The following is a 27,756-nucleotide window of genomic DNA, read 5'->3' as shown; positions in this document are numbered from 1 at the left end:
TTTATTATATATAAAAAAAAATATATATATAAATCTTATACTATTGGAATTTGGATCTGAAAAGGTAATTGTATCACATTTTATATTATATTAGTAGTAATTTATCGGCGAGCGAATGTTCTAAAATATGGTTGGTGTTTTTTTGTATTCTCAAACTCAAACAAGCATTGGCGTTTCGCGAAGGCAATTCTTGGTACCTCTATAAAAAGACTAGTAACGATTTTCCTGATTACTAATGTACTAATAATAATAATAATAACGAGTCCGGTGTTAATGTTATGTAGCTTTGCGGATTTTTACTCTTTAAGTAACAGTAATATTAAATTAAATCAATTGTTATATGAACAAAATTATTATCAATTAAAATCTATAAGCTATGAGAATCTGCAATGCTTATGACTTGATGTTTACAAGGCTACTTTTTATATTACCGAATTGTGTATTATATTTAAATAAATTGTCCTTGTTGCTATTTTATTGCTTATTTTTTTTTAAATAGTATACCTTTATTTCAGAATTGATGGTGCAACTAAAGATGAAAGTTAATAAGAAATTGCTGCCAATCAAGGGGCACTTTTTCTTATTCAATGCAGGTATGTCTTTGTCTTAAAACATTCTAATATGACTATTATATCATATCATAATCATCGTCATTGTCGTATAACAGTCATAGTGTCTACCAGTTTTACGTTGGTTGAGTTTCCACAAAATTTTTTTTGTAGGCGACAGGTTATTGCTTTATTTGTAGCTTTATAACTTATCTTAAACCAGTATCTCAAACACAATAATCATTTTTATTTGTATCTTCTCCATTCTACACGACATTGTCGGAGTCAAATATGTTTTATTAGTATTTCTGAAACCTTTAAATTTACCAATCAGTCAATTAACTTTTCTTTATAAAAATAAACTTATCAACATAAACATTTTTGCAGTTTACTGTTAGGAATAAAATAAGACCCATATTATGAAAAGGAAAGGGAATTAAATCATATGAAAAAATAACGCTGACCTGCCCTGAATTTGTTGTTCTTCTTGTTGTCAGAAAGAAATAAATATAGTTTTTGAAACATTAATGTAATTGTTGTTATGAAGTAAACTCCAGTGCCTCTTCGGGGCTGATATACACACTTTATTATTTAAATGCTTGTATTTTCGTTGATTAAATACTAGTTTTTGCAATGCATATGTTCAACTGAGGTAGGGTACAGTAGGTACAGATAGTGGTGTTATGTTCCTGTGATGAGTAAGGTAGAGAGCTCCAGGCGATTGGGGATAAGGTCGACAATGCACCTGCGATGCTTCTGGTATTGCAGGCATTTATAGGCTATGGTAATCGCTTACCATCAGGTGAGCCTTAGCTTGTTTGAGGACCTATAGTACGAGATCCGGCTGCAAATTAGTGCACTCATATCATATCATGATATATAAATCTAATATTTTTTAAATAATACCTTATCAATAAAATTTTCATTTACATAAATATCCTGGGTTTTATTTTTCATCAATATTATTATTAATTAAACAACTTTTTTCGGATTTTATCGCGGTTTATTAAATATGCGGTTTATTTAATATGTAATGAACCGCGATAAAATCCGAAAAAAGTTGTTTCATTAAATGAGTAAAATTCGCGTAAACATTAGAAAACAATTATTATTAATTTTTTTGTTGTAATTTTTAAAATTGTCATTTTGAAAAGAAAGACATATCTTTTGCAAGTATTTATTAAGTCAATTCTATTACTTCCCTGTGGTTGAGAACACTAGTATCTGACGCATTCGCAATGACTTAAAAGCGTAGCACAGATGGTAATCGCAATCCTCGTCTAACAAATGTTGTTACACGCTCTTTTTCACTCTACTTTAAATAATAACCATTTTCAACAGTAGGCGACCCAAATTTGCGGCCGAATTTGGTTAAGTTATATATAGAAAAAATAAATAGAAAAAAAGATGTAAGAAAGGTGCGGCCAGGTGCACACGGCAACCGTTATTTTTCAGAATCTTTACATATGTTGCCGTGATGTCGACGGTATTTTATTTAAAAAACAAACAACGAAATTTTTTACCAAAAATCAAGTATAAAAATAATTTAATTAAAAGTACTAACGGACACATTTTGATAGGCAACCTGGTTGATATATTTTCTCCTAATCATAATTGTACATAAAAAAAATGTTTTTTAGCAGAACCTCAATGAGTGCACTAATTTGCAGCGGAATCTTAGAGCACTAGTTGTATAAAAAATACATGTCAATGATCTCCATCATTATCATATTATAGATTATACAACCAGCAATATCATTTTAACCTTTAAAAATATATTTAGAAAAAGACATATATAATATATCACTTTCATCAAAGTGTAATTTGGTTGTAAATGATAATTATGACATGAAATAAAAATGAATGAATTATGATACATTCATAAATATTTTTATTACTTTAAATTACAGTTGTTCTGATAACATTTACTGAATTATATTCAAATCCAGACAGATAACAAAAAATTACAAAAGTATAGTTGGTGGTATTAAGATCTCTGGGAGAGTCCATAATAGTTTCGGAAAATTGCTAGCAATTTTCCTGGTGTTGCTGGCATTTAAGCTATGGTATCTGCGTACCGTAAGGCAGAATCATATGATTGTTTATCTTTGTTACTTTTGAAGTAAAAAAAAAAGTGTATTAAAATTTTTCTCTATCATATTTAGATTGAGGACAAACATTAAGGTTTAAGCCGCTACTAATAGCTGATATATTTTCTATTTATAACCCATTTATATGTACATATAATTAAAAAAATAATATTAGGAATAAGGAAATATTGTTTGAAGTTGGTATAAATATATTATTCCTTATCTCCTTATAAGAATGGAGTTGTGCAGTCAGTTTTTGGGTGAATTTGTGAAACACAAGCTTGTTGCTTAAGATTTCTACTGCAGAGTTATCGATAGCTGAAATTTTAAATATTAAATATAAATTAAAGAATACAGCCACCCCATCTCTTCCCGTGGGTGTCGTAAGAGGCGACTAATGGATAACACAGTTCCAACCACCTCGGAACCTAAAAAGCCGACCGATGCCTCGATGGCGGGATCGCGAGAGAAAGAGCTAATGTGTCATACACCGTATACTACGGGTATCGTGCGGATATGCTTGTTTATTAAATATATATAAAACTAGCTGACCTGGCGAACTTCGTATCACCTTATTTTTTTCTGAAATATAATAATAACATAATATATCAAAATAAAATATAGCCTATCTTTTAAGTTGGATCAAACTGCACACGGTGTGCAAATTTGACTAAAATCGGTTAAGTAGTTTAGGAGTCCATTGAGGACAAACATTGTGACACGAGATTTATATATATTAAGATTATATTTTATAAATTAAATATATGTGTAATACAAATAAATATAATGTACATAAACTAGCTTTTGCCTGCGGCTTCGCTCGCGCAGGAAACCTACCTAAGGAAGTACCTAAGGATTAAGACTTATTTATTTAGTCTATGCTGAAAGTACTTAAAATACTACATTAGAGGTTCTGACTTCAGATGCTAACACGACGATGAGCTCACTCTCGAGCAGGCCACGTAAAACTGGCCGTGCGAGAAACAATCCCCCAAAGACCAATTCCTGATGTTTTCAGTGACTGACCCTGAGACTTATTGAGAGTTCAGAGTTTGTATTGGGAAACAATTTAATTAATTTTATGTCATGTCCGCCGTCTTATACTTCGAATTAACTGCCATTTTCGCAATCAACGTCCCCAAAAACATAAATAACGATACCCATGTCGATTATATATCAGGTCGTCGATATGCCAGGTGTAATACCATAATGAGGAAACCAGGATCTGATGATGGGATCCCAGAGAAATCAAGGGGAAACCTTTGAAAATCTTCATACCTTTTTACTAAGTGTACCGATTTTGATGATTTTTAATTTAATCGAAAGCCGATGTTTACCATGTGGTCATATTCAAATTTCACCGAGATCTGATTACAACTTTTGGCTTTGTCCGGGCCTACCGCCGGGGCGAGATAGGGTCGCGCTAGCATTCGCCATCTCGCCCAGGTGGACGACTGCTCACACGTGGTGGTTTTTTAATCAGTAGGAGTCTGACATAACCCTCTGGCACCCCCGTGCCGGAGGGCATCCATGATGGATTTACCCCACGTAAGGGGAGGGGGGGGGGGTTGCTAGTTCAAAATATGTTGCTACTTATGTTGTTGCTTACTTATAACTCTATATAACTTGTATCAATTCGATTCCTTATCGAACTAATGTAAAACAAGAAAAAGATAATGTATAATCTATGGGTCAAAAAACCGACCTAAATGTAATTAGGGCGTTAATCAAGGTTCCATTAGGCTTAAATAAACTAGATAATAGCGTTTTCGTTATCGTGGTTATTCGACTAGGCGTCCTTCGTGGTTTTATACGTTATCTTCGATATATGTCGTAGGGACGACTAGTGCGTTTGTTAATTTTGTTCGTCTACTTACGTTGTATTACTTGTCGATGTAATTGAAGTCGTTTTTTTTTTTCGTTTGCGAGCAACACAATTGTGATTATGTTATAATGTTTCTTCAATTATTGTGGTAGTTTCCAAAAAAAAAAGACTTCAATTTGCAGCGGCAAATATAACCTAATACAGAATATTAGGGAAACCTCGAAAATTACATACCTTCAATATAAATAATTGTGTACCTGCTACTGTACTAATTTTCTTTGTTTACCTTTTTACTATGTGTTTACTCATCCTAGCGTCTCTTTTTTTTTAATCAGTTTAAAAACAAAGAAACGAACTTAGTACTTCTTGTGAAGCAAACTAGTAACTGTTACTACAATTACTGCACGTATGTCCAAATAAACGTTTTGTTTGTAACTAATTCTCTTTTCTTATCTTAAACATTTCAATTCCCGTCGTATACTTACTCTCCATCGTTATCAAATGGAACAGATCTAGTAATAAATAAACGCTTAACGCCTAAATGTCCCGTGGTTATATGTTGTGGGGTTAAGAGTAGTCCCTAATTTAAAGGGGGATCGTTTACTTCCCACATACCAAGTTTTGTAGCGAAAATTTTGTAGGTTATATGTGACATTTAACACTAGCTGTCCGCCAGCGGCTTCGACCCCGTGGACTAGACACGCTTTTGGCTGTTTCGTTCTCTCTGGTTAAAATATCGACACCAACAATTTATACTACGCTAATTCGACTTTTCGATAAGTTTGTTTTTTTAATGCGAACTTGATAAAATGTGTTTTTTATATGTAATAAAAAAAATGTGAAATTGCAATGAATAAATTAACTATTAAAGATACCAAATTTCAAAAAGGTTTCTTAATTAATATAAAAGGTATCACGTTTTTCCCTTTTATAAGCCTGTATTGTAAAGTTCACTTTTAAGAGTTAGCTTAGTATAAATTGCTGGTGTCGATATAGCCTATTTCAAGGATAACGTAGCTTATATTGGTGAAAGAAATTTAAAAGTCGGTCAGGTTATAAGTTTATTATAATTGTCTTTGTTCTCAAACCAAAAAAAAATCAACTTCATTTTACTTGGGCAAGTATTATTTAATACAAATTATTAGGTAAAACTCATCAGATCTTGCTCAAATTTAACTGGGAAACCATCAAAGTCGGTACCCACTAAGAACTTATGAAGTGATAAAAAAAAAACCAACCGAATTACGAATCTTCCTCTATTTTTCGGAGTCCATTTTTTATGCCTAACAAATCGCTCCTCATTATAATCGCAGTGTAGGTGTATAATAAATAACTTTTTTTTCACAGGTACTGCGCCTCTTGTGCCGTATCTGTCAACGTATGCGAGACAGCTAGGTTTTACTTCAGCAACAGTGGGATTGATTTACACCGTCCTGCCTATATTTGGTCTCTTCGCAAAACCACTGTTTGGTGTTATTGCGGACAGGTAAGTGATAAAATGATAAAAAAGGTGCAATGCACGGCAAAAAAAAATAATTTCAGAAACCACTGTTTCCGATGTCGCTATGGAGATATTCGTGATTAACTTTTGACGTTTCTGTAACTTTTTGTGAACTGACGCTCAAGTCAATGCGTCCGCTATATTGGACAATGTCAAAATTACGTATAAATTTTATTGAAAATCGTAAATTATTAAACAAAATGACATAATTTTTCAAAACAAATTATAAAATACAAAGAGAAATTATTTGGGATTTAGATTGGTTTAATCAGCAGGAAATAAATGTTAAAACTAAATGAGTACATATTGGTAGTTATCATTGACGCACAATACCGAACTGTGCTAATGCTTACCTGGCAGGCCCGAAGGCCTGTTTGGGTATGGGCCTCGAGGTTACCCTCTTCTACCCGGGCTTTCATCACCGGGGCTTTGCCTCCGAGGGTAAAGCTTTAGATTAGGTAAAACCGAATTTCGGGACCGTGGGGGGATGGGGGGGGAGGAGAGGGTGGGGAATGCTACCCCTGGTACCACTGTCACACCTCAGAACCCCATGGTTATGGAGATATCCATGGTTAAAGTTTTGAGGTTAGAAGAAGAATTTCGAAAGTTAGAGGAACGCTTGGCTCCGGCGCTGCGGGAAGTGCAGCCCTTCCGCCCTTGCGTGCGAAAGCACGCTCACTCATGCTCCGTTCCGCGCTCCTCTACGCATTCGTTCGCGCGCTTTCGCACGGCGGGCGAGGGCTGCCCTCCCTCCGCGCCTCCGCGGCACAAAAAAGCACTAGGGGTAGGACTGACCAAGACCACGTGGACAGTGGGGTGCTCCGATTCGGTTTTGGGTATTTTTCGAATTTCTAAACCTATATTCTAGCACGCAATGTTACTAATTTTATTAGAATATTAGCGTTATTTTGTTTAAGTGTCGATTTGTCACACAATGCAAACAGTACGAGCTCAAAGGTATTATAATAGCTTTAAATTCTTCTTCTAACCTCAAAACTTTAACCATGGATATCTCCGTAACCATGGGGTTTTGAGGTGTGACAGTGTTACCTTGTATAGATTCCCCTACACCCTCCACCCTCCACACCCAAAAACCCCATAATTCGGTTTTACCTAATCTAGATCTTAGCCCCTCCGAGATCAAATATTTCGGCCTTAATGGGCCCAGGGTCTTATAGCCCTTGGGGTCTTCGCTTAAATAAATAACGGGCGATCTGAGGTCGGGAAGTGGTAGGGAGTGGTAAAAAATAGTGCGTGCGTACAAAGTACACCTGTCAGAAGTGAAACTTCTTTAGCAAACTAATTAAAAATAAATACATTAATAATTAAAAACTAAGGTGAAGCGGGACACGAGGCGGGTGACGACTGTACCGGACGAAGTAAGCGGTATCGTAATTAAAAAACGTTGCACATCAAAACGTCGCGCATCTTCGTGACGTTTCACCCGTAAAAAATTTACACTCATGTGCCGAAAGAAGCTTCACTTGAAGAACGGCTTATCTCGATTTCCTCGATTATCTTTGATTTTTTTTTTTTTTACGAAATTTGGTGATTACCTTTTTATGTCCCAAATATACTGTAATATTTTGATTAACAATATTTATTTTTTCACCTTATTTTGACCTCAATATCGAAAAATCACCCTAACTTTCATTTGAGAATTCTCACGTCAAAATTTCTTTTTTTTTTTATTAATGTTTTCAGAAAATTGATTTTTTCTTGGAACTGGAATATTAGGATTAGAGATTTTAAAATGCTTTTTATTTACTACAACATCTTATTGTCTATATCTTCACTATCAACACTATTTCATACATATTTATGTATAAAAAATCTACCTTAATTTTCCTTTTCAAATTTATTTTGTGTGTGCAGATAAATTTCGTTCGAAAATCATTCAATTCGTCTACAGACGACCTCTGTGCATGTTCGTTTTATGCACATCTCATTTTTTCCTGCTGTAATTTTAATCTTGAAAGTTATTAAATAAATTCCTCTTTGATTTTTTTACTTGTATCATAAATGTAAAAGTTCTAGTACTTGCTTCGAGTCGAGGTAGGGAAATGCCTTACCTTGCCCCACTGTGGATCAACCCATGACTATTATAATAAATATTTTTTCCGTTAAATAATTATTAAAAAAAAAACTTCTTTAAATTAAATTTTTGGATATTTCATTTCAATCTATCAGGATGGACGTGTATGATGTGTTACTCCTTTACACGAAAAGAAGTTTCAGAATATAACATTTACCAACATTTATCCTGAAGTTTCTACATGATTGTATAATCAAATCATTTAAAAAAAATGCAAAAAACTGTTACTCGCGGCTTGTATTAAACAATTAGCACACTTTTATTATCGTGATGTAAAGATACAAAATTTAGACTTGGCGACGACCGAATCTAATCAAGATACAGATATACGTTATATCACAACTGTAGAACTGAATTATGACTTATACCATCTTTCTGAAGATTAAGATAATTCATGATAATGTAACAATAAATTTTAGGTTATATTTTAATATAAAATAGCTCAAAATTAATTTTTTGTATGTTTAACCATATACACACCGTAATCTGTTCCTTAAGTGGGCAACTTAATTTCTGTGTTTTAGGAAACATCTGGCCAATATAAATAAATATTTTTAGTAATAAGCCATATTATATATAACATATTATTATTTAATCTCTATAGTAAATTAATTGTACATGAATCTTGTCTAGGCAAGATAAGACAGATTATTTAGGACAAAATTATTTTCCCTATGTTTGTTTACAAAGGTGTATATTTCTTATCTTCACGGTAATCAAACAGTAACATAATAAAAGCCTATACTTTCATAATCATTTACAATTTTACTGTTGTGTTTTAATACTTGCGATATAACTTGACATTGTTTTAGAGTTGATTCTATTTCGTTGGTAAAAACTTAATCTACATGAATATACAAATTTATTTATTTTAATCTACTTTTTTTTGTACCCAAAATAAATTTACACAACAATAAAAAAGAAATGCACAATAGGATAGCCCCTTTGGTAGAGGCTAGCTATAAAAATAGCATGTTTAAACATGATTATAATTCAGACTAGAATGTAAAAAAAAAAATCAACAATGTGTATCACACGTCAAAGCAAAAAATATTTATTTATTAATTTGGTACATAATAAATGGACCTTTAATTACAGTATTATAGACAATTCTTTTGAAGATTAGAAAAAATTATACAAACACATGAACATCAATGCAATAATGACAATAAATATGCATTAAAAAAAATTATAATTAAGACTCCATCATACATTTTTTTGAATGAAGTGTGGAAAACCCCAAAGTTTGTTGACATTTTTTTATGTCGATACAGCTAAAAGACCTTATCATCAGGTTAGAACAATATACTTACCCAAAATGTAACCTAGATATATCCTTGAATTTTTATAAAATGATTATTTCTTGTCAATTATTGGTAGTAACTAGAATCTAGGGTAAGGTTAAAGATCTTTATTTTCTCATTTAAAAACCATACAGTCATTTGCATGAGAAATAACATTATTAGGGTACCAATAATAACTTCGAAAAGAAATAATTTATCCAACATACTTGTAACGAAAAAACAAGTCCTTTTAAAGTATTTACGCTTATCCATATATTGTAAGAATTTACTTTGTCCGCTCTCCCATATAGACAATTGAGATGCCATACATCTTTTTCTTATATTCTCATGTATTATGATGACCATTAAGCGCGAGGTTTCCAGACAACGCTATTCTAGACTACTACTGACAAATTTATTAAAAATCTTTATATTTTGTAATTTAATTGATACGCTCTCATTAAATTAATAAGAAAACGTAGAAAACTTAATCTCTACCAAATTTTGCTCCAGGTTTCAAATTCAAAAATTGCTGTTCCAAGTATTCCAATTAGTAATAATAGTAAGTTTCTCGGCCATATATTTCATACCGGGAAATGTAACGAAGGCGACCGTTGATCTCGATTGCGGTGATGGAGCGTCGATGCTCAGAAGTTGTTACAAAGACGCTGGTCAGATAGATCAGTGTAAGGTGAATTCGCTCGGCAAGGATAATACCACAAGTGTCTGCAAGGTATTTATTTATATCGACTGCAGATTGCCAATAATGAGTCTTTAACAATTTCGACTCTTAAAAACGTTAACTGGTATATGCTATGTTAATGTAAATATTTTTTAATACCACTGGGGACACGAATATCATTACAGCCTATATAGTCCACTGCTGGACATAGGCCGCCACAAGTTCACGCCAAAAATAGCGCGAACTCATGTGTTTTGCCCATAGTCATAGAGAGGTTGGTGACCGCAGGGCTGGCTTTGTCGCACCAAAGACGCTGCTGCCCGTCTTCGGCCTGTGTATTTCAAAGCCAGCAGTTGGATAGTTATCCCGCCACCGGTCGGCTTTTTAAGTTCCAAGGTGGTAGCGGAACTGTGTTATCCCTTAGTCGCCTCTTACGACACCCACGGGAAGAGAGGGGGTGGCTTTATTCTTTAGTACCGTAGCCACACAGTACACGAATATATGGTCGCCTAATGTTAAGAGATAACCATAGTCATTGCCTACACCATCAACTCTAGGAGCTAACTAAGTGCGTAGTTGCTGACCCTAGAGCTCTGACTACATTACTCTCAACAGGTAAACAACACTTTTTTGAAAGATGCTAAGTACCCATATATTCACCTGTAATCTTCCGAAGGTTTAGTAGCTTCCCCCGTCGGTCTGCTCAAAATTTTAAGCAAGATATTACCCATTGTGCCCTACCTCACAAAATAATAAATTAATAAAAATAAACTCTCTCTTTCAAGGGTTGTTGGTACAATTACAGCCCCAGATTTTGAGGGTAATATTTATGTGTATTACTTTTTATTATCTTAGGAACAGACAACAACACGTGGATGTTATATATTTATATTTAATATACTATCATATTACAGATGAACTGCGACATGGATTCCCCGGACATGTGGCAAACAGTTTGCGAACACTGGCACATACCTAGCTACTGCTACAACAACGTGAACTCTATCGTGTACAAGGCAAGCATAAGTCATATCATGGAGGCTGATAAGTGTGTCCGTTTTAATGCATCCATCGTTGAACTTAATGGTAAGAATTTTTTATTTATTTATTTAATATTGGATGATGAATTAACAATATATTTACAGTATTAACAGTAAAAGTATTAACAGTTGATTAGACATTTGTGTTTTTGTCGTGAGTGCTTATAAACACTGTTTTCTCTACAAGGTCCTTTGAGTTTGAGGCTTGTTTCAGTAACTTTTTGACCTCTTCCCTGTCCTTGACACAGAGTGTCACACTTATGAGATATCTCCTACCTAGTGTGCCATTACATATTTTTCAATTTCACACCTGTAAATTATTATTTATTAAATTACATAGTCTGGCCATAAATACTGTCACAATTAAAAATAAACGAAATATTTATATTTGAATTTGGAATCAGTCATTTTTATATGATTGTTGTGTTTTAACAATTTCGCGAAATAAAATAGTAAAGTATTTTGTTGGTATTTAAAATGGAGTGGGTTGATAAAGAGAACTGAATCGCTCTGATTGCATTACACAAAGTAGGTATGGAGCTAAATACAATTTTTAAAACTCTCCATACGCTTTGTATTTGTCAAATGTACCATATGATATAAATGTACATTTGATTAATATGTTTAAAACCTCCTCTGCTTGTGACAGAAAAATATCTGGCCGTTCTTCGTACGAAAAAGGCGATCAAAGCAGTGAGGGAAATAATTTGAAGAAACGCTTCCATAATAGCTTTCTTAGAAATTCTTCATTATCAACATTGGTTTCCGGCCGTCCTTGCCTCCGGGGCTTGTTCTGCAGGTCGAAATTTCCAGAACGAAAACGTTGAAACCAAAAACGCAGTGCTTTCTTTTGTGTCACCGCACCCATACACATCATTAACCCTTCGAGCCGTTTCTGCAGCACACCAGTGCACCAGCCAAGGTGGAACTCGTACTCATAAATAACACGTCAGGCTTTCCATTTTGTAAACCGAGTGACGCAAAGATTAAAAACAAGAGAGGATAAAACAAATGAATTAGAGTTTTCGAAACGCAAATACATGAGTAAAAAGCTGTATAAATTTGAATTTGGAATTCTTAACCAAGGAGGATATTTGAAATGAAAGTGGCCAGAACGACAAAACGCCAGTTTCATGTAAGGACCTAATATATGTATATTACAAAAAAAGTGTTTATATCAGCCGGGTATTATCTAAAACAGGAGTTACCAACCAGGGGGCACGCTTCCCAACGGGAGGGGGGAGGAAGTGTTTGTAACTTTTTTTTTATACCACTGAGGTGGCAAACAGGCAAGAAAAATCAAAAAACCATGTATATTACACACGTGGTAGAAGTGAAACCTTCAAAAATAGATAATGAGACGAATGTAAAATTTCAAAAGATAATTGTAGATTTTAGTAATGATCATAGTGATACAACGTTTGATGGTTATTTTACATTTTATTCGTATATATTACATAGATTTATTCAGACTCAGAGCTTACATTTTCGATACCAACCACCAATATGGCACATGACAAGAAATCCATTTGTTGTCGATGTGTTACAGTTACCAGAAGTTTAGGAAGAATTTCTAGAAATGAAGGCTGATTCGTCAATGAAAGATGACTTCCACCTTTTGGCATTGGAGCAATTTTGGATCAAAAGATTGCCTGTTAATTCGAAACTTGCCTCTCTTGCTTTACGAGTACAAGTTCCTTTTTTTTCTACTTGTGTGAGACAGGCTTTTCTGCTCTTAGTATAGATTAAAACTAAACAGTGAAATCGTCTTGATGTCGATAGCGACCTGATGATAGCTCTGACAAAAACAGAACCTAGAATTAAGCAACTGGTTCTGAACATGCAATCTCAAATGCCTCATTAGTACCTACTCTTATTTTATTATTATTATTTTGATAAAACATTTATTATTTTAATTTCAAAATTTAAAAATTGTTTATTATAATTAAAATAAATGGTTTTTAAGTACATAATGTGCGTTTTTTTTGTATTTATTGAAAATTGTATTGAAATTTATTGAAATTTGTATTGATGTAAAAGGGGGGGGGGGGGCATGAAAAATTATTAATAGTCTGAGGAGCCTCAACAAAACAAAGGTTGGGTTGACACTAATAAACACTAAGGCTACCTTAGAAACAGACCGCGTGTGTATGTCAAACATGTCTATATAAGAATACTTGATTTAATTATATTTATTGTTTCAGACTTCCAATATTCACCAAAATGTCGAAACAGTTCAGGATATGTTGAATTGAACGAACCCTGCACGGCTAACTGTGATAATGACAATCTTTCACAATTAATAAATACAAGTAAAGTCAATATGACTTGTCATGATGAAATGGTCGATTTTCGTTTCTGTTCATACGATAGTAGTCAACTATCTACTGTTATGAATGGAAATGACTCTCTTGGTGATTGTGATGTATGTAATTTTTTTTTTAATCATCTATATATAAAAATGTTAATTTTTCTTAATTATTTTTAATATATATATATATATATATATATATATATATATATATATATATATATATATACTAATATTATAAAGATGAAGATTTTGTTTGTTTATCTGTTTGTTTGTTTGAACGCAGTAATCTCAAGAACTACTGGTCCGATTTGAAAAATTCTTTCAGCGTTAGATAGCCTATTTATCGAGGAAGCCTATAGGCTATATCAACAAGGTAACATCAATAGGAGCGGAGCACTAATGAAGAATGTTCCAAAATCGGGACTTTTTTCCAAGTAACAATTAAATGCGGACGAAGTCGCGGGCAGTAGCTAGTATTTTGTATAACTAGGTCGGCAAACAAGGTACGGTTCACCTGGTGATAACCAATTACCGTAGCTTATAGACGCCTGCAATACCAGAAGCATCGCAAGCGTGTTACCGACTCATTCCGAATCGGTGGTAGCTTTACGTCTACAAATATAATAATTTATTTTTAAAGTTTTAATTTGTAAAATGACGATTCGAAAGTGCTCTTGGAGTCTATTTGAATAAAACTGTTTTTTATTTTGATTATTCTCCGATCCCCCCCCCCCCCATAAGCTTTGGTCACCTTATTCACCAACAAGAACACAACACTGGTTGAAAACAGTATTATTTAGCTGTGATCTTCTGTAAGGTCGAGGTACTACCCCAGTCGGGCTCCTCCATATTTTGTGCCGGAAATGTCTTGCCGTGCCCTACTTGCAACCCTGTAATTAAATATTTTAATTTATAGTACAATTTTCATATAAGTTACATTAAATATAATCGGCATAAAAGCTTTTTTTTAACAAATATATTTAATGAATACAATTGCTTTTCAGATGACATGTGCAATAAATTCTCCGCTAGTGATAATGGAGATATGTGAAACATGGAACGCCGATACCGCCATTACTTGCCAACCGAAAAATATTAATGAACTACCTTCAAATTTGACATTTGACGCGACATTATTGCTACACAAAACACTATCGGAACACAAATGCGTTTATATTGAAGTCGATCATATACAACTGATTGATGGTTTGTATATATTTTTTTTTGTTTGTTTTTGTACTTGATATAATTAGTTTTTATTCTCAAAACAAAATAATTTTTTCGCTAGGCTTTAGATTAAGAACCGTCATTTGCAGTTTGATAGGCTAGGGCTTTTTTTTTGTAACGAAATTATGTCGATAATCAGTCTAATTTTGTAGTTAGATTGGTTAGGGTTATTTTTTTTTTATGTAACAAAATTATGTCGATAAACGGTCTAATTTTGAGCTTAGATAATTCGACGGTTCTTAATCTAAAGCCTTACCATTTTTTTTACATCGACAAGTACGAGTACGAAAATGAGTACATCAATCAATAATTAAAAAAAAGTAATAGAAATGTTTTAAATTTGTTTGTATCTTTCAGGTTCAACACATTACCCGTATTGCGTATCGAAGATAGAGCACAATCCATTACTACACGAATTTCACTCATTCTGTACCATTGAATGTGATAATGATGAGGTACGTTTAATATGTATTTTTGTGTTACCCACACATTAGGAACCGAATTTCGCTTAAACCGAATATAAAAATCATCATATCAAAAGTTTCGATGTAGCGGGTACATCGTTCCATAGCTTAATTGGCTAGAGCGCCGACACGGTCAGTCGGAGACGCGGGTTCGATCCCCGCTGAAGCGGTCAATTTTTGATATGATATTCAAAAATGTATTTTACGTAACGTACGGTACGTTTATTTATTATTTACAGTATTTTACGTATAAACAATTTGAAATATTTCACAAAGAAATATATGTTTCATATTAATTTATTGATTTTAAATTGGAAATTGTGGGTAGTATACGTGGATTAGTTTAACGTGTGTCAATTGTATTGAGTAAAAAGCTCTATCAATGCTGTTCTAGGAATCGTTTCTTTTTATAAGTAGTTTGTTTATGTGTTAACGGGTAATATTTTCGTGGTTCAGTCAAATTGGTTTCGATGACTGGTTCTTTTTAAATAATTTATTTTTCTTTTCATCTTATGTACCTTATTTTTGTGATACATTTCGACTCGATGACAAATAAATTTGTCATTGGCTTAAATAATTTGTCTAACTGCCTAATATTATTTAAAGGGACTACAGGAGCTAAAAGCATGTTTTATAAGCGTTAAATTATATGATACACTGCAGTAAAAAAAAAACCAAAAGTATACAATACTCTACAGGATATATGCTAGTTACATAGTTAACTAAAACAATATGTTTCAAGTACGATAGAAAAAAAATATAAAGGTACTCTATATAATATATAAGATATGTATTAGAATGCTAGGGCTTAAGCTCGCTTTACGATGGCGTTCACGTTGGTGGATTTAACCAACTTCCAAAAAAAGAGGAGGTTCTCAATTCGACTGTATTTTTTTTTATGTATGTTACATCAGAACTTTTGACCGTGTGGACCAGACCGATTTCGACATTTTTTTTAATCGAAAGGTGGTGTGTGTCAATTGGTCCCATTTAAATTTATTTGAGATCTAAGAACTGCTTTTCGAGTAATATCTAATAATGCGTTTTTACTTGACGCTTTTTTCACCGACCTACGTTGTATTATACCGCAAAACTTTTTAGTGGATGTACCGATTTTGATAATTCTTTTTTTGTTAGAAAGGATATATCCCTAGTTTAGTACCATGATAAGGAAACCAGGTTTGATGATGAGATCCCAGATTAATCGAGGGAAACTCTCGAAAATCCGCATAACTTTTTACTGGGTGTACCGATTTTGATAATTAATTTTTAATTGAACCGAAAGCTGATGTTTATCATGTGATTACATTAAAATTTTATCGAGATCTGATAACTACTTTTTGAGTAATCTTTGATAACGCGTAGTTACTTGACTATTTTTTCGTCGATCTACGTTGTATTACTCGATGTAATTGAAGTCGGTTTTTTTTTTTCGTTTGCCTGCAAAAACAATTATTTTTCCAGGTAAACGATGTGTTCCGGGCAGCGACAGAGAGTCATATAAATGTGACGCAATACACTAAACAGTTTTGGTTGTTCTTCTTAATGATGATCATCAGTTGGATCGGACAAGCGGTTGTAGTGACGTTCGCTGATACTATATGTTTTAATTTATTAGGTAATTGTGGTTTGAATTATTTAATATATATGTATGAATGTAATATGTATATAGAGTAAAAATGAATCACTTAATTTGTACCTATTTAATTTCCTACTTATTCTAATTTTAGCAAACGTTACCTCTATAATTCGTTTCACATATTGCAAGACAGGGCGACATTTGTTAGACCAGCTATTTAAAAAACTATATGTTGTAAAAACAAAAATATATCAATATCATAGAATACATTTTTTCAAAGTATGTGTAGTTTTTTTTTTTTTTTTTGTGGAATTTAAATTTATTTATAAAGAGAAGTGTTGGTGTTTAATGTTATACATTTATATTTAGTCCTTTGATAATTGCAACATATTAAATCAACTGATTGTTTTTAATTTACTGACTGTTACGTTTTTCATGGCAGAGTTATACTAAGAGATAGATTAAACTCTAGAAATAAAGGTCTGTCTAAATTATTTACCACGTGATTTATATAATATTTTTAATAATATACACAATTGCAGGTACAAAAATATCACACTACGGTAAACAAAGGCTATGGGGTTCGGTCGGTTGGGGCATATTCTCACTAGTAACCGGGACCCTCATAGACGCATTCAGTGAAGGCTCGAACAAGGACTACACTGTTGCTTTCGTCCTTATGTTTATATTCATGTTGGGTGATTTGATTGTCTCCTGCTTTATAGAGGTATATAAGATTTTTTTTTTTTTGACATTGACAATATCATGTCATTGCCACATACACAATACAGATATGTAATATATTTTTATTACCTGAATTGTATTGAATTCGTTAATGATAAAGTTTTATAAATATATTGTTTAACGAAGAATATTGACTGGGCTGTTGGTATCATTGGTGTAGAAGTGATGAGGGTACCGTGGTTAGTATCCTAACTAATTATGTAGTATATAGAAACAAATAAAAAGTACAAAACAATGTATTTATTTATTTATTTTATATACTTTATTGCACTCAAAAAATAGATATAAAACACAAAATAATAGAAAGGTTTGGAAATGGAAATGTAAAGAACCGTATCCCGAATGGGGCCATTTTGCGTCCATTAATGAAACGTATACGGTTGGTATACCAACGGATAGGCGTTTACGAGTAAATTCACGGAAAAATAGTTTCATTTTTATTCGAAGTGGCCGTATGATTATAGGTAACTTCTGCATCTTCAACCCACCAAGTTGGTGCTCTAGCCAATTAAGGCAATTAATTAATTTTTGATATTATGACTTCATAGCCCAGAACCCGTACTATCCAAGACACGGTTCTTTGTCAGTCATAGACGACTATGTAAAGATGTTCTTATATTTATTTTAATTTTAAAAATATTTCTTTCAAGGTCGAATCAACAAAAATGTCAGTCAACATATTAGCAGATGTCGGATCTATACTGTATTCAATACCTACGTTTATCTTCATAATGTGGACAATAGCTGTGGGTATGTGTACGGGATTGATATGGCAGTTTTTATTCTGGCTTATTGAAGATGTGGCCGATGGTACTTGTGACGGTTCGGACTATGTGAAGACATTGCAAGGATTGGTCAGTGCGATACAAATGTTTGGAGGTGAAATGCCTTTTATGTTTATATCAGGTAAGTCTGTATATAATAACTAGCTGACCCGGCAATCGTTGTCTTGCCGCTAAACGCTATTAAAAATAGGGGTTGATGGTAGAGGGTTGAAAATTTAGGGTTGTATGTATTTTTTAATGTTGTATCATAAAAAAATTTTGTCTAAAAAATAAAAAAAATAAAAATTAGGGGTGGACTACCCCTAACATTTAGGGGGATGAAAAATAGATGTTGGCCGATTCTCATAGATACCGGATAAGCACAAAAAATTTCATCAAAATCGGTCAAGCCGTTTCGGAGGAGTATGGCAACGAAAACTATGACACGAGAATTTTATATATTAGATTAGAAGCACTGAATTACAATACATATAACTATCACGATTCAGCCTGTTACATCTCACTCCTGGGCATAGGCCTCTATGTACGGTCGGCCAAAAAAGTGGTGTACCAGTTTTGATTTGGTTTCCTGGTCATCGAAAATTACAACAAGATTCGTTATTAAAAGATATTACTGCAAGAGACATATAATAATGACGTAAACCTAATTGATAATTATTCATACGTCATTATTACACGTGACATTTTAAACTCTATTAGGTATAAATAATATCGTTATCAATAATCAGATAAAGACGGCAATAGAAGTTGTCAGATCGATCTGCAAGCGAAACTAATCTTTATCAACTATGAATCAGCAAGCGGCATTCAACCTTAGGGTGGTATACCACTTTCTTGGCCGACGGTAAATAAAATTATCAATTTCTATATAAAATTTAATATTCCAGGCTACCTCCTAAAGAAGATAGGACATATAAACTCTATGACGCTAGTTCTGTTCGCATTCGGAGTACGTCTCTTTTTGTATTCATTCCTGACAAATGCCTGGTGGATCTTACCCATTGAACTGTTCCAAGGTATTTTACATTTGTAATTATAATGCCGCATGCATAAATGCGTTTTCGTCTGCAGTTTTATATTTAATTTTAAACTTTAATATAAACATGTTTAAAGATAATGATTCTTATAACTAAAGGTTCATTTAAAATTTTAAACTAATAAGTAATAATTATAACAAGCTCTTATTTTGTCTTATACGACCTTAGCAATACTGTTATTAAATCATATAAATATAAAACCATCGATTGTCTTTTTTTGCAATCAATAAATAAATAAACGCTTGACACGCGTTGGCGCAGCGGTAATAGAACTGGCTGTTGTGCTGGCGGTCGCGGGTTCGATTCCAAGTTACGACAGATTTTTGTATCGACCATATAGATGTTAGTCGTGGTCTGGGCGTTGTGTTTGTGTATTGTGTGTGTTTCCGGACCCCCAACACAGGAGAAAATCCTACTGGGGGATTCGTTGAGTGTGAAGCGATTATTATTATTAATAACACCCAAAGGCCTAGTCTGGGTATATTTACCCCTGTGTCGGGGATCCGGGAACATTCAATATACAAGCACAAAAGCCCAGAAAACGAAAAATATCTCCGTGGCCAGTACAAATGTTTACCATGTGTGGGGATCAAACAGTCAGCGCTGTAATGGCTGTGCCAACGCGTCGTCCACATATAAAATATAGATTTCAAATTACGTGACAAATAATAGAGTAACTTGAAAAATTGAGACTTTAAAAAAGTAGGTTCTCAATTCGACTGTTTTTTTTTTAAGGTATTACTTTTGGCATGTTCTACCCAACTATGACGTCATACGCCAACGTTTTATCCCCGCCGGGAACAGAAACTACTGTCCAGGTAATTTAAATATTAATTTTATCTGTAATAATTTGTTTTGAAATAAGTGATATCGTAAATTGTTACAATAATATTAAACCTGTAAGTGTTGGAATTTATTACAACTTTATTTCATATGTTAGATTTTGTTTTTATTTTTATTGATAATATTCAATAGTATATAGAAAAATAATGTTATTTAATTACCTAAAATGAATAATATTAAGCAAAAAACTAGGTAGGATATAGACAATATTTTTTGTAGTTATACTTCTATTCACGCGTTAGGGAATAATTATGAGAGAAAATATTACGATGCTCGCGCACACCGTCACGAAAAAAACCGACGCTGAAGCTATCTAGTCAACGAAGAAGTAGTTAGCAACGTGAAGTTAGCTAGCCAATGAAGTATAACTTCTTAAGTGCGTACATAAGTACACACACATTTTTTTATCAAGTTGTATCAATGTTTCCACAAGGTCTTAATTGCGAGCAAATTTTTTGATATTGTCAGTCAGTCAGTCAGTCAGTTTAGCCTATTGCAGTCCACTGCTGGACATAGGCCTCTCCAAGATCGCGCCAGACATCCCGGTTCTCGTCAATCCTCATCTCCAGCCTACACCGGCAATCTTACGTAGATCGTCGCTCCAACGGGCTGGAGGACGTCCCACACTGCGTTTGCCAAGACGCGGTCTCCACTCTAGGACCCGTCTACTCCAACGGCCATCGGTCCTGCGACACAGATGACCAGCCCACTGCCACTTCAACTTGCTAATTCTGTGGGCTATGTCGGTTATTTACGTTCTCTCGCGGATAATCTCATTTCTAATCCTATCTTTGAGAGAATCCCCAAGCATAGCCCGTTCCATTGCACGTTGAGCGACTTTAAACTTGTGGACCAGTCCCTTCGTCAGTGTCCACGTCTCGGTTGCGTATGGTTAACACAAGCAGGACGTATTGCTCGAAGACTTTATTCTTCAAGCATTGCGGAATCTTCGAAGTGAAGACTCGACGAAGAAATTTTGATATTGCTTCGCCAATATTGATAAGGTCCAAACCCTCAATGCAGGGCCGTTCAGAACATACGTTCGTAAATAACGCTGATATTCTGACTTTCATTTACGCATCAATAGTTGATACGAAACATAGCACATGTTTACATATATATTTTAAAGATAGCCAGAATAATTTATTATCTCAGATTACATATCAAATCACTTCAAGTTATTTGAAAATATATTTCATTTAACATCCCTTATTATCAAAACTAGCTAAAACTCTCAGATAAACTATTGTTTTTGTTACAGGGTCTTGTAGGCGCTGTCTTCGAAGGGGTAGGTTCATCCCTCGGTAGTTATATAGGAGGCGTGTTGTACGAAAACTACGGGGGTTGGAATACATTCCGCTGGTTCGGCTATGGGGCATTCGTATCCTGTATTCTCCACGCCCTAGCTCAGTACCTAACGAAGAACAAACACCCACAAATGGGAATGACTCAAGGTAAATCGGTAGAATAATTTCATTAAATTCGTTTAGTTTATGAGATTAAATATATAAAAAAGGGTCTAAACTCTAGACTATTAACATTTTTAGATATAGTCGTAATTTACTCTTTTACAGTGTTAAAAGTTCACAGTTAAACATATATACTTTTCTGTATTAGTACATGGATACAAGCAGAATTATAAATCATATTATCAGCACGAAAACCAATTTTGTGCCGATAATATTATTTCAGATCAGATTTTTTTTAAATATGTGGTTTTTTTTAAATGCCTCTCGCTTGTACCTACGTATACAAGTTGTTCGACTCCTAACTGTGTTACTTCAAATGTCCTTCTGTAACCTACAGATGCGCTACGTGTCTGTTACACCTGTAATAGATCACGTATCACGTGAATAAACAGTCCATTATTAAGTTTTACTTTGTTTCAATAGACTAGCTTTAACTGAAGTAGGGCACAGCAGGAAATTTCCTGCTCAAAATATGGAGCAGCCCGACTTTCAAGCAGTGTTGTGTTCCTGTTGGTGAGTAAGGTGACCAGAGCTCCTGGGGTTTTGGGGATTGGGTCGGCAACGCGCTTGCGATGCTTCTGGTGTTGCAGGCGTCTATAAGCTACGGTAATCGCTTACCATCAGGTGAGCCGTACGCTTGTTTGCCGACCTAGTGACATAAAAAAAAGGTACATCGATAGGCTTGTTCCGCATGATACTATCCGTGAGCTGCTAAGCATGGCTGGAATTTACAAAATATAAATAAAGACGGCTCTGAAATACAATAAAAATATTTGAAGGAACGCAGTTGGAGGCGAAAAATATATATATTTATTTGATAAGGATATAAAAAGCTTCATTTTAAATGAATTTGTCCATAAAAAAATAATAATTGTATTTTATTTGGTTTTCTTATTTTTAGAAATAAAATTTCACTCATTACTTCTTCAAAATTCCAATCCTGAGCTTGGATAAAAAAAATATAACAAATAAATAATGCTAAATATATTACATAAATATTGAAAGAATTTAATATCTAGGAATCAATATTATTTTTATATGCAAAAAAAAATTGATAACTAAAAGACAAGAGAATAAAAATATAGAAAATTGTCTGCATTCCCACTAAGAAGGAAATTACTCGTATTAATTGTTTATTTGATAACATTAATTTGTAATTGTATAGTTAATATACGAAAATAAATATAACCACAATTAATTAGTACTGGAAAAATGCAAAACATTTGAATTTTTTTTTACATCGGTTACAAATTCGTTTAAAATGAACTTTATAACGTTACATAAGAAATTATATACGTATTTTTGTAAAGAAAATTTAAAAAAGCCAGTTATTCCTTATGAAAAAACTAGTTTAAAAGCTAAGGGAAGTTTCCTAACATGTAGCCAAATAAATAACCTGTAAGGTTTTTACTTATAAGCAAAATGTTTTTGAAACATATTGACTAAGGAGTTTTTATGAATTGGGCATTTGTTTTTTATTATTTTTTCTTTATATTATTCGTATTAAGTACGTTACTTTTTTTTAACAAATGTGACGAAAATGTATCTACATTAAGTTTCTATTCAACAATACGATCGAATTTTATGAATCATGAAATTATAAATTTCTCACTCTGGAAGTTGATTCTCTGTGATAATATTGTAGTTATCCACAATGAAACTTGGTTAAGTCGCCCCTGAATGTCTTAGAAATACCCTGTTATTGATAACAAGCTGACCAAACTAAATATATTTGCTATCCGTGAATATTCAGATTTTTATAGTTCTGGTATTTTCAAATATTGTAAGCTTGACATTGGATTTCTTGCATTATTTCTTACTGTTCAATAAACATACTGTAGTGTGACGACGTCAGGCTTAAACATTATATAACTTGCTTATTAATAACATTTTAAATTTCTCCTGCCCCTGTTAACTATCAATCAAATAGAGCCTATATAAACAACAAAACTCATTGGAAATACAGATTTACAGGTTTCATTGTATATTTATTTCATCATACATATATCATGTCTCAGTTAAGAACATAGAGAATAAAAGTCCCTTTATATATTATATAGTTTTAAGGTTTCTTTTAATGTCAATTTGACAGGTCCATTACAGAGTCGTATTTTTATTTTTCGTATTTTTTTTTTTTGAGATTGAATTTATTATTTGGCTGTGTTATCATATAATATTATATTCGGTTTATAATTTTATATTTGTTTCATAAAAAAACATTATACCGAAAAAATTAGAAGATCTTTTTTTCTTCACATAAATCAATATCTTAGGAATATATGTATGTGTAATGTATATTCTAGAAGAATGATCATTAGATGATCGATTTATCAATTTTCGAAGTAATTAATATACACAAATATGTTTAAAATAATGTACTATACCTCATTTTTATTAAGATATTAATTCAAGGGATCCCAAGAACAAAATCATGCCTTTTATATTGTCTAATTATTGTGCTAGAACCACTGTACATAAATACTGAAGCGTTAATCTACTGTAAAAAATTCTAAACTTAGATTAACGCTACACTTAAACAAAATTTGTGCAAAACTAGCTGAATTTCGTACCGCCATATTTTTGTTTTCCATGAATATGTCGATTTTTTATTAAACTTCTTTATTAGAACCTTGACCTGACAATGACGGACACAAAAAAAAAATATCCATTTTGTTACACTCAATCAAAAGTTATATGGGCACGTACAGTGTGATATTCATATATTAAAATCCGTTCAAGAGCCATGTTAACATATTATTTTTCTCCATACAACTCGGTCGGCAAACAAGACGATTCACTTGATAGTAAGCAAATACCATAGCGTATAAACGCCTGCAACATCAGAAGCATCGCAAACGCGTTGCCGAAAATGCCCCCAATCAGGAGCTCTGGTCACATTACTCACTACAGAAACAACACTCCTTGAAAACAAAATTATTTATCTGTGATCTTTTGTAAGGTCGAGGTACTATCTCAGTCTGGCTGCTCCAGATTTTGAGCAGGATATTTCTTGCTGTGGCCCACCTCAGTTAATATATGTGTATAATCATTTCTCTCATTAGATTTTGTTTTTGGGACCCTTTGAAATAGGTGTAAAAGAAATGCCTGAAAGACGTCAAAACACCATCTTATTTCCATCATCTTATAAGAAATTAAAACGTTGATCCTTAATTACTTTTTATCGATAAAAACACAAAAGGGTGAAAATAAATAGTAGTAGTAAGAATAGTAAATATATATAGTAATAGTAATATTAAGCGCCTTAAAATATTAAGCGTCTGTTTCATTAGTTCTGGATAAAGTTCATCCTGCACAAAAGTTATTAAGTGCAGGATGTAATATACAGGCCATTAGTTTCATCTTAATTATTAAATTACAATCGTGAATTAAAATATCCCACAAGTATGGTAATAATGTATCATAAAGTTTTCTCTGTTGGATACTGTCATACGTCGGATCGTTTTTACAGTAAACCGTGAAACAGACCCTTAAGATGTTAAGCTGCCAAATCTTTTTTTTTAAACTAATTTCAAGTAGTGTACATTGTACAACGAAAGCAAATACCATTCCCTAGATAATTTGTACTCACAAGAGATCAAATTTGACTATTATTTCCAATTTTTCTTAGTAGATATTTATTTATAGAAGTTTTATTATATTTAATATAATTATAATTTATTATTCAATATTTTAAAATGATACCCTGCAAATGTTCGACTTTTGAACTATTTATATCCCTAAGTAATACGTAATATATACATATTTATAACGAAGACTTAAATACGAACAAAATTTGTAAACGATTTTACATTGTATACAATTTATTAGATAAGGATGTTGTATAAATGTACGTGTCAATTACAAAGAGACAAGCATGCATTACAAGCACAGAAATAATAATAATACCCTAATATTATTACTATATCTGTGATTACAAGAGTATTAATTTTTTTAAATATGTGGTGACATTGACATGAACAATAAAAAGCATGTGCATGTAAACTAATTAATGTGACATCAGAATAGATGAATACAAACATTTAACCCAATAATATTAACGCAAGCACATTTTTTATCTATTTTGCAAAATAAATCGCGGTTTTAGAACATGAAGAAATATCCAAGACATGTACAAAAAATATGAGACAAGAAGATTTTCAAAAATTATTTTATTTCAACAATCATAAAAAGATAACTGAATTCTATCACCACATTTTATTGATAGAATAAAATATTTCCCATCCTAAATATTTATGGTTAGTTAAGGTAATATTTTGTGCATGTAAATTACCCCTCCAATGGTCTTCTAGAACCGCGTCTTTTTCACATAATGCCTATTAACTAAACTTGTTCAATTTTCAGTTACAGTCCCTTAATGTATCAATATCCCTAAATAATTCTAAAGTTACATTTTTGAAATGGAGTTAAAATGACAAAACAATGTACATTTATTTTGTATAATTATACAAAAAGTATACATGCTTTGTATAATTAAGTACATTAAGCTCCATTTGAAAAAAGTAACATGCCATTTATATTTGCATGTAAAAATATGCTTTAAATGACTTGTAATGCATGTTATTTAGAACAAAAAAGAGAAAAAAAGCCTTAACAATAATTGAGCACTGGGAAACAATAAGATTATATGATTGACCATTTTAACTCTAATAAAAGCTTGGAATTTACTTTGCATGTAAGAAAATACTCTCGTTGATTTCGAAAGGAAATTCGCTGAAATTATGCAATTTATATATTTTATCTTTATATAGCTTTTTATAACTACTCCAGAATTTTTACGAGTGCTTGATATTTTTTTTTTCATATTTAGAAAAAAACTACTCGTTATCTACTGTAATATAAAATGATATAAAAATGTTTTTTTTTTTCTTCCTACGGTATTATAATGTGGTAACGTTGGATGAAAAAACCAAATTATTATTTTTTTGTATCACTATTAATACATTGAAATAAATTAATTTTGGTATTAAATTTAAATATATACACAGATATTAATTAATATGAGTAATTGGAAATTACTACTTTTTTTATTAATCAATATTAATATTGGAGTAGTTTTAGGTTTTATTTTTTTCTGAAGTACTTAAGATTTAAGTATAAAAAAGTATGGAACATAAAATTATTACTTTTGTACTGCGAATATAATCTTTAATATGAGGACAAATACTTTTTTAATTATTATTTGTTAATCGGATGAATAAGTAGATACATACTTTTTTATATATTATTTTTTCTTTATTGTTTAAACTTAACCAATGAAATTATACTTTGTATTAATTGCAAATATTCAGTATTATTTTTAGGCATTTTATTTAGGATAAAATATATGTTATTGAAATTTACTGATTCGTGTTTTAATTTTTTTTTAGTTTATCCTTTTTACTAATACAAATTAAAAAAAACGACATAAGTTTACACAGATTATTAATTTAATATGGCGTTTCGAGGAGTTTATCTTTAAAGAGGTGGGTTATCTTCAGCGATGCATTTTCGAGAAAAACAAAGCAAGTACATTCCAATCTTTTATAATTATGTTTGAACTAATGTGCGTTGTTATATGGTAAATGTTGCTATACATGTTCGAAAATCAGTGGATGAGCGACTGATCTAATATTTGTAATATCTTATTTGTTTCTTGTGTACTTATAAAACGTAAACAGTGTTGTTTTTGACGTATTCGTTATAAAGAAGTATTTTTATGTACTGGTTTTATAAACTGTATTTTTATATTTATCTTAAATTAAGTGAATTTAAAAATTGCTTACAACGTTAGTCTATATTTATAATATACGATGATATACTATTATATGTATTATTGGTAAAAAAAACTTATCTTTAAAATGACCAAGTTTACGTTTTGCGTACAATTTTATAGTCTGTATTTCTGTCTTTGTGTTGTCAGTACGTTTATCGTTTCAGGTTTGACGAATGTCGTTCGATACGGACAAGGGAGCGATGGAGACGCGGTATACATACTAGCTGATATGGACGATGATGCTAACGGTCGTTTGAAATAAAATATAAATTTAATTTATAATATTATGTACTAATTTATAGATAATAGGGCGTTCCTTTATTACTTTGTTAATCTTTTTAAGTAATTATTAGGATTTGATTTCGCGTCTACTATTGTATCTTATATATGTATATATTTTGTTTCAAATAAAAGATGGACACAAGTTAGAGGCAATAAATTAAATAACATATACTAC

At 32.3% G+C, this 27,756-nt stretch overlaps 1 protein-coding gene across 1 annotated transcript; it reads left to right on the top strand.

Annotated features, from left to right (window-relative positions):
- On the top strand, window positions 1-27,561 carry LOC123668912. The gene is made up of 15 exons (XM_045602604.1): window positions 1-64; window positions 516-593; window positions 5,811-5,949; window positions 9,856-10,075; window positions 10,939-11,110; window positions 13,269-13,489; window positions 14,383-14,584; window positions 14,963-15,060; window positions 16,534-16,687; window positions 17,191-17,375; window positions 18,043-18,298; window positions 19,065-19,193; window positions 19,950-20,032; window positions 21,319-21,511; window positions 27,464-27,561. The coding sequence occupies exons 2-15, from the start codon at window positions 521-523 to the stop codon at window positions 27,559-27,561; spliced, it is 2,223 nt and encodes a 740-aa protein (XP_045458560.1). The 5' UTR covers window positions 1-64; window positions 516-520.
- The last annotated feature ends 195 nt before the right edge of the window (window positions 27,562-27,756 follow it).

The sequence above is a fragment of the Melitaea cinxia genome, chromosome Z, assembly GCF_905220565.1.
Source record: "Melitaea cinxia chromosome Z, ilMelCinx1.1, whole genome shotgun sequence".
Classification (NCBI taxonomy): Eukaryota; Metazoa; Arthropoda; class Insecta; order Lepidoptera; family Nymphalidae; genus Melitaea; species Melitaea cinxia.
This window is presented reverse-complemented; position numbering and strand designations above follow the sequence as displayed.